Source organism: Mus caroli, chromosome 9, assembly GCF_900094665.2.
Source record: "Mus caroli chromosome 9, CAROLI_EIJ_v1.1, whole genome shotgun sequence".
Classification (NCBI taxonomy): domain Eukaryota; kingdom Metazoa; phylum Chordata; class Mammalia; order Rodentia; family Muridae; genus Mus; species Mus caroli.
Window position 1 is genome coordinate 19,403,186 of NC_034578.1, and position 8,803 is coordinate 19,411,988.

Genomic DNA, 8,803 nt, shown 5'->3' on the forward strand with positions numbered 1-8,803 from the left:
CTCCTCCTCCCCTCCCTCTCTCCCTCCCTCCCTTCCTTCCTTCCTCCCTTCCTTCCTTCTCTCAGACCTATCTTCATCTCATCTCCAAACTCTGAATACTTGTTAATCTGCCTAGCTGGCAACTCAGAAATAAAGACAATGGATTTTAGGGGGAAAAAAACCTTCTCCTCTTTCCAGATGCTCAGAACAGGGAAAATGAAAAATTACTTTTATTAAGATTCCCCAAAACCCATTAATGGGAGAACCAGGAAGGAACAGAGACTCCTCTGTTTAGAGGGCCTCCTCTGAGGTTGCTGCTCTTAGCATACAGTGACAATGATGACATACACATAAACATGTTGTAGAGGATTCTGGAGTTCACAGCACTGTGGTTCTTAGTCAGTTACCTTGGAGCTTAGGCCCTGTCAGAAATTAGTCAGGTGAAATGTCATCAATGTGCTATAGAACAGAAAACTAGAAAAAAATTAGTCATTTTCTTTAGGTTGAACTTTCAAAGGCTTTTCAGATAGAATTCTCCTTTCTCTTGAGGGCAGTAGTTTCACACAACATCAGAGTGCATTGGAGGGAGGGTCTCTCTTTCCTTACCACCTATTCAGACTTATCTGTGGAACGCCACTATACTATAGCCTGACTCTACACATAGGATAGAAGTTCACCATTTAGCATATCATTTATTAGTGATGTTCCTCATAATCTAGCCTAGTATTTCTGGTAAAAGCTTTTGTACAAATATTCTTACACTTTACTCAGTTCATTCAAACAAGAGTGTTCTCTTTCCTCTAGAGCAAAGACTGGTTTTGTTCATTTGTTGTTTTGGCTTTGTTTGTTTGTTTGTTGTTTGGAAGTTTTTGTTTTTGTTTTGTTTGTTTGTTTTGGTGAGAAAGAAGCACTGGTGTGATGGTAGATGCACAAGAGGAAATTTTGCCCACATCCTGGTAGTTTCTAATATCTCTTCAGATACTGAAGCCGATGTTCATTCTAGGGATGGAGACATAAAAGTATATGGGCTCCCAAATATTCACCTCCAGGAAATGTCTCTCAGCAGTGGTCTGTGTCTCAGAAATCACTGTACATAACAAGGAGTGAATGCTTTCATGGATCTGAGTGTTGTCTTCTGAAAAATATATAGTTGTAACTTATATATGCAATTTAAAAAATTCTCATTATAGCAAGCAGTTTAAAAAATTTCCCTTGATATTTAGAGATATAGTTATGTAGCAGAATGTCTGGATAAAGAGATGGAAAATCACATTAAGGGTATAATGTGTATTTCTTTGCATTCTAAGATTATAGTCATCAATGCATACAGAAAGGCACAATTTGGACAAACCCAGCTACTTTGGGAAAAATTAAAAATAATAAACACTAGAATACTGTGGTAGGATTAGTTATCAATGGAGGTCAGACTCTAAGGACAGATTATATTACAAAGGGAAAAGTTATACAGTTGATAAGTTCTAAACTGTCCAAAGTGATTTATTTATTTTTTTGTAAGTTTGAAGATTGATGGTGAAATTGAAAGTCAATCAAGAGTTTAGACAGTGGCGAGGGTCATCACTGAAAGGTGATGACCGATGCTGTGTAAAGATGCATACAATTGGGGACTGTTGCAACAATCTGGAGTGGGTGATCCTCCTGTCATCTTTCTAGGTTTGGAGATATCGTGGGATGGAGACAGTTTTGTGGAGGTCATGGCTGCCCCTCATCTCAAGGGCAAGCTCTGTGGTCTTTGTGGCAACTACAATGGTCATAAACGTGATGACTTGATTGGTGGAGATGGGAACTTCAAGTTTGACGTGGATGACTTTGCTGAATCGTGGAGGGTGGAATCCAACGAATTCTGCAACCGACCACAGAGAAAACCAGTACCTGAGCTCTGTCAAGGCACAGTGAAGGTGAAGCTTCGAGCCCATCGAGAATGCCAGAAACTCAAGTCCTGGGAGTTCCAGACCTGCCACTCAACAGTGGACTATACCACTTTCTACCGGTAAGTACAATGTGCTAACCCATAGGTTTGGATTATAGATTGAGATATGTATGACCTTGGAACTAAGTCTATCATATCTTTTTGTATGCCAAATAAGGCCTTCAACTGTAGGGTAATCACCTCAATTTCTTTCAGCTCAGTAACTCATCTTGTCTAAAATTGGTAAATTTTATGAAGTATCCCAGGCTTGTCTTCTCTAGATAACACTGCTTGTGTCTTATAGATGTTATGGGAAGCTGTCTCTAAGGTCTAGGTACTTTTTGGTAGTTACCCTAAAAGCAAGCCTGTAGAGTACAGGCATGGACTGAATCTCAGATCAGCATAGCCTCTGTTTTGTGGATGAGGGAGCTTGGTTATCCCAGGTCTGAGAAACAATTAACATGAGCTTTGTGGTCTAGTTCAGATGCAGTCTGCACATGGGAAAATAAGGAGCTAGATAATGATCAGCTATGACAATGCATGTCCTGTGTCAGAGGACAGTAGACGACAGGTTTGAGTTGGAGGAGGGAAGGGATGGCATTAAGATTGAGACTTCTGTCCTTTCTACCCTGTGACCTCCAGTTAACACTCGGCAGCTCACTGCACAGGGGCTTGCTTTTGACAACCTTGCAACAGGATTGCTCTGGATGTTGATGAGTTTGGCCTGCTGCACTCCTGGTTACTACAGAATTCCAGGAGTTCAAGAGTCATGCCTGCCTATAATGTTAGCCACCATGGGCGTGTGAGGAAACATGAGAGGAATGCGACTCAGAAGGCCGTGTTTAAGTGATTTGCCTGTGGCTCTTAAAACTAGGAAACTCCTGTGGTCTGCAACCGCAGAGAGGTTATTTTTACTCTTTAATTGCCACCACTTTCGTTCCCTTAGCTCTCATTAAATGTGATCTTTTTATTTTAATTTGATCTTTGGACATAAAAGATAAATTTCTATAAAGACAGCCCAAAGTAGGATGGAAAAAGACTGTCCCTGTCATCACAGATCCCCAAGCATGGCTGTATCTGCCAAGCCATTTGGCTCTAGTCATACACTCGGCTCCTTCAGCCATTTTCCTGTTATAATTTGAATCCTCTGGGTTCTCTTATTTTTTCCCTTCTGTTCTGCCCCTGAGATTGGCTTCACCCCTTTCCTAAGGAGTCCTAGTTGGAGATTATGGATGAGTTAACCACCTGGATGGCCCATATTTTATTTGCATTTGTAAAGCCTAGGGGGGACTTGGGAGAACAAAGCAATTAAGAGTATTAGCCTTGTGCACTCCTAGCTTTCAATCACCAGGCTCTTCAACCTTCCTGTACAAGCCTGGTTCATCTATCTGTGAATTCAAGACAACAGGAACTTCTCTTCCTATTTAATGAGGTTTTGAACCAAAGAGCTAGAGGTGCTGGAGCTCTTGGTTGGCACCATTTCTCTGTCAATTAGAAGATGAGCATGCAAAGGGCCTCCTTTGGAAGCTCTCCCACTCTAGCTGAAGGCTCAGATTGGACTCTTCTCTCTGCTGCAAATAGGATGGAGAGGTTATATCCCTCCAGACCTCATCTGCCTATCTTTTCAAAAGATTTCACTGAAAACAATAACTAGAGAGCAGGGCTGTAGAGATTGGTCTTTCCTACCAAATTCCCACCTCTTTTGCCTCTGGTGAATTAATTAGTTTTAAGCTCCTCTGAGTTCAGCAGGAGAATAGCATGGCTTTGGCAGATATCCCAAGAAACCAATTGAATGCACAAAACCAGAAAGAATTGACTTGTTCAGTGGCCAGGCGGTTGCCCTCTTCTGTCCTTTAAAAGGTCTACAGCAGCTACTGCAACATGACAGAGGGTGTTTGTATCAAAGGCTAGATCTGACCAGCTTGGGCAAGTTCAGGCATGCTTGTGAGTTCTTTGTGCAGGCAGACTAAGGCAGGATGTAGTAGGGAATTTGGCTTGTGTTCTGCCTGTTGTTGGCATGGTCTGATGCAGGGTGGCCTTGGGTCTTCTCTTCCTTAGAAATGGCAGGAGGAAAGATCTAGATAACTCTGCTAGCCATATAACCTATTGCCACCCTGACTCAACAGCAGAAGGATGCTTCCTCCCTCATATTGAAGTGGGAGGGGCAATATTGGGTATGTCCTGCGCTTTCTTCCTTTCTTAGAAGAAGAGAATTGGAGTCCCGTGCAGAAAGGCAGTTGCTCCGTAGGCTCTAGACAGGCCCAAGTGCAGGGTTCTGGATAGACTTTCTGAAACTCCTGTTTCTGAAACAGGAGACTGAGGTTGAGCACTTACATGCTGAGAACAAGCTGGAGCCAGTCAGAAGACTGTCACTTTCTGGCTGGCAACTACCATGAAGCCATTGGAGCTCCACATGCCCCATCTAGCATTGGGAAACTCATTGTTCTGAGAAATGAAGGCACTGGGCAGTGTAGTGCTGGCACGGGGCAGATGGACTGCTGAAGCCCACTGTATGCCCTTAGCCTATGTCCCTGATGTTTGATGCAGATCTTCCTGAACTCCTAGTCAGTTCTTCAACTCTCTAACTGTGGTAGTTCCTAATCTCATCACAGAGACCTGATGTCTCAGGTTCTTGTCGGCAAAACCTTGACCCATTTGAAAATAAACTGTTTATCTTTCATGACACTGAAAGTGCTAATTAAGGCTGCTTGGCCATTTTTGTGCAATGACTTTTGTTGTAGAGGAGAGACAAAAACAGCAATCACATGGCACACCACACCTGCCAAGTGCTTCCTAGTGAGTTTGAAAGCACAGGTAGAATTTCTGAAATCAACCTGACATGAGGTCAGAATTATGGCCTCGATATATTCATTCAGAGTTCTCATAGGACAAGTAATTCTTGCCTTGATATAGGACAGCACCACTGGCATAAATAGTATTGGAAGTTTTGCTTATTTTTTCTCATCCTTCAAAGAAGTATCTGTCTTTTACTGATGAAGAAAAAAGTTTTTTCTCTCTCTCTTTCATATACACACACATGCACGCACACACACACAGAATGAGAGAGAGGGAGGAAGGGAGAGAGGGAGAGAGGGAGAAAGAGAAGTGAGAGAGGGAGAGAACTATGTGTTAGTAACAGAGTGAAGTGTATTTCTTACACTGTTTTCTCTTCTGGGTGTTTTTAAGCTCATGGAACTTTTCACAAAGCAAATTCTATGTGTGATAATTTTTTTCTATGAAGTCAAAATATTTGATTTCTCTAAATTACTTATGTTTGAAAAGCCTGGGATTTGTAGCTCTTTCATTTTGGCTTATTACCTAATTCAGTATCTTTACTAATAAACTGTCTGTTGTCTAAACATTTGAAAATTACCACTTTACAGAGGAATGAAAGATAAATGTGTATTAGTCAATGCTTAAGTTTTTTCCTTTGGGAAACATTTAAGATTTTGCTAATTTTTTTTTTAATTCACACTTCAATTTGATCCTTGGGGTAAATTGATACCAAATTTTGAGATATGCTCAAATCCTTTATAATCACAATAAACCCTTTTAAATAGAAAATTGAGTATCTCTGGGCACAAAAGGATTATGTAGATTATATAAAATGCTAAGTGTTTTGACATGGTGTCTTAAGACTTAAGTTTCCTACTTACGTTGTCCTTAAATTAAATAGTCACATGCAGTAACATTTTGCTTTTCTTTTTTTTTTAAACTGGTGTGTTTTGAAACATCCTTGGTAGCTGGAGGGGTTGGAGAGTGCAGAGAAGTGACTGACACCTGATCTGCATTATATGTGCATTCACACAGAGTTCTCTCTGAGGAAAATGTGAGGCAGTTCATACCTTGTCCCTTCTCACACCTCCCTCATCCTTGTGCTGCTTTTCCTTGTGCCCCAGATGCCAACTGAGAAGCCCAAGAGCAGTAGGCACCTGTGTCTCCCACAGTGGCTTCTCCTGATGCTTAGCAGCCTGTGTCAGCTCCTACCCCCACCACAACTGAGTTTCCTAGAGCCACCCAGCCCAAGTTACCTGGGGAGCAGAGGTCAGGTCACAAGTTGGCACACAGCGTGGGTAAGTATTGGAGAAGATAACACTCCCTAGTGCTGTGTGCTGGACTCTGAAGTGAGGGCATGATGGATCACATTCCAATGTAGGAAAGTCAAGATGTGAAAGTGAAGTACTGTGGAGTCCAGATATTTAGAGTCCACAGCATCCCTGTATGTCCTTATTAGGGCATAGTTCCCAGTGCACAGGCCTTTAAAAATTATTTAAAAATTTAAAAATCCATATATTTTAAATCCTCCCCAAGCTCTCTCCAGATCCTGCTTACCTCCATACCCATCCAACATCATGCTTTTTCTCTCAAACAAAAATCAAAACAAAACAATATATTTTTAGAAGGCCAAAATAAAAATGACACCTCCACTCCAACAAAAACAATGGCATTTTCTTGTATTGGTCAAGTACTCCTGGGTAATGTGGTTGATATACCCATTGATACTGATTTGGGGAGGATGGTTTTCCCTTCTCAGCAGGTATCACTTGCAAATAGCACCTTGGTTAGAGCCAGGACTCTGTATCTACTTCCCCTTTTCAGTGCTAGGATATTGTCTGGCCTGTACTTGAACAGGTCTTTTGTATAGTGCCATAATCTCTGGTTCATATGTGTGTCAGTCCTGTTGTATCTAGGAGACATTACTTCCTTGGAATCATCTACCACCTTTGGCTTTTACAATCTTTTTACATCCTTTACTGTACAGGTCCCTAAGCTTTAAGGGGAGAGGCTTGAAGAAGGCATCCCATTTAATACTGGATTCTCTATAAAGTCTCTTACTCTTTCCACATTGCCCTGTTGTGGTCTCTGTTAATTTCTTACTGCTACAGAAGAAACATCTCTAAGTGAGGCACTGACCATTGGCACAGAATGTCCTAGTTACCTTACTGTTTTATTACTGTGAGAGTGAAATCATGGCCAAGTCATCTTACAACACAAAGCATTTACTTGGGTGCTTTCTCACGGTTCCAGAGGGTTAATTCATTATCATCACGGTGGAGACCATGGTGGCATAGAGATAGACAGGCACGATGCTGGCGCAGTAGCTGAGAGTTACACCCTGATACTCAGGCACCAGGCAGAAAGAGAGACACTGGACCTGGTCTTGGCTTTTTAAACCTCCAAGTCCACCCTAATGACAGACTTCTTCCAATCCTTCTCAAACAGTTCACCAACTGCGGACTAAATATGCAGATATATAAGCCTAATGGGCAATTCTCATTCAAACCACCACATGGCAGTATGCCACTAGGAGTTATCTTGTAGCTATGCTCCTTTAGCAGAAAAATGATAGGTTTTCCCTTAGTCCTGTGGCCTTTCTAGTCTCACACTCTTTGGCAGTTTAGTATGGAGTGGACTTAAATCCAATTTTTAAAAGGCTAATTATTCCCATAACGTCTGTGCCACTATCGGAACGGTGTCACTGGCAGGTTGCTGTTGTAGGTCATGGGTTTATAGCTGGGTAGTAGTGATGATTCCCTTTCTCCTGTGGTAGTGTACAGAATATCCCCCAGAACCATGTGTGCTGGGATGTTGGGGTGAAGCTACTCGTTGGGCACCAGCTGGACTTCTCCACATTCAATGCCATAAGTAAGTGTTGTCCTCAGTAATAGGGACAATAGGCCCTTTACCATTAAGACGTGAAGAACAACCAATAGCCTTGACAACAGCCTGTGATGTTTGAGTGGTTCCACAGAACACCGTTGACCAATGACTCAAGAAGATGTAAGCCATTCCTGTTCCTGGATGTTTTACTTGATGGCATAAGATGTCTAGTTGGGGCATTATCTTCCCCATTGAATGGTGACTTCATTTACATTGCTTTTATGCTTGCCTGTAATTTAGGAAGCATCTACAGTAGTAGGTTTACATATAGTTTCTCAAAAGGCATTACATGTTATTACATGTTTATTACCTGTATTCCCTACTTCACCCTTTCCTAATCCACCCCCAATTTAATTCTCTGATTCTAGTTTCCCCTTTATCTTTCCATAACACTATATTCTATTTCCTGTTGGGAGATACTATTGTTCCCCCTGGTCCTTTACAATGTCCTTAACATCTGTGATTATTTCGATTGTAACACAAATATCAAAAGCTGAAAGCTAGCATCCACTTATAAGAGAATATATAGCATATTTGTTTTGGGAGTCTAGGTTATCTCAATCAAGATGACTATTTCTAGCTCCATATGTTTATCTGTGAATTTTGTTTTTCTTAACAACTGAATAATATTTCATTCTGTAAATGTACCACATTTTCATTATTCACTCATCTTATTGCTTGATGGACATCTGGGCTGTTTCTAATTTCTGGCTATTATGAATAGAACAGCGGTGAATGTGGATAAGCAAGTATCTTGGAAGCAGGACACAGAGTCCACTGCCCCAGAGAGTTCACTGGCTGTATGCCCAGGAGTGGTAGTGCTGGATAATGAAGTAGACTAAGCTCCAACTTTCTGAGGCACCAATAACTCATTTCCATAGTGCCTGTACCAGTTTGTAGTTTTGCCAACAATAAATAAGTGTCCCCCTTTTCCTTGCATCCTCTCCAGCATGTACTGTCATTGTTTTATTGATCTTGACCATTCCAATTGGGGTAAGATGAACTCTCTAAGTAGTTTTCATTTGCATTTTCCTGGTAGCTACAGATCTGAAAATTTTCTTTAAGTGTTTCTCAGCTATTTGTATTTCATCATTTGAGACATCTTTTGAGACATTCTTTTTTTTTAATTTCTCTTTTTTTAATTTTATTATGTATTTTCCTCAATTACATTTCCAATGCTATCCCAAAAGTCCCCCATACTCCCCCCCACTTCCCTACCCACCCATTCCCATTCTT

At 41.2% G+C, this 8,803-nt stretch overlaps 1 protein-coding gene across 3 annotated transcripts in view; it reads left to right on the top strand.

The window, feature by feature from the left end:
• Positions 1–8,803, top strand: part of Bmper (BMP binding endothelial regulator) — a 254,962-nt gene that overhangs the window by 171,988 nt on the left and 74,171 nt on the right. For 2 of the 3 annotated variants that reach the window (XM_021172558.1, XM_029481078.1), the window contains exon 13: positions 1,651–1,987. In XM_021172558.1, the coding sequence (XP_021028217.1) occupies positions 1,651–1,987 (337 nt within the window). Of the gene's footprint in view, positions 1–1,650; positions 1,988–5,805; positions 5,938–8,803 lie in introns of those variants that run through there. The other variant, XM_029481077.1, reaches the window with a different exon arrangement.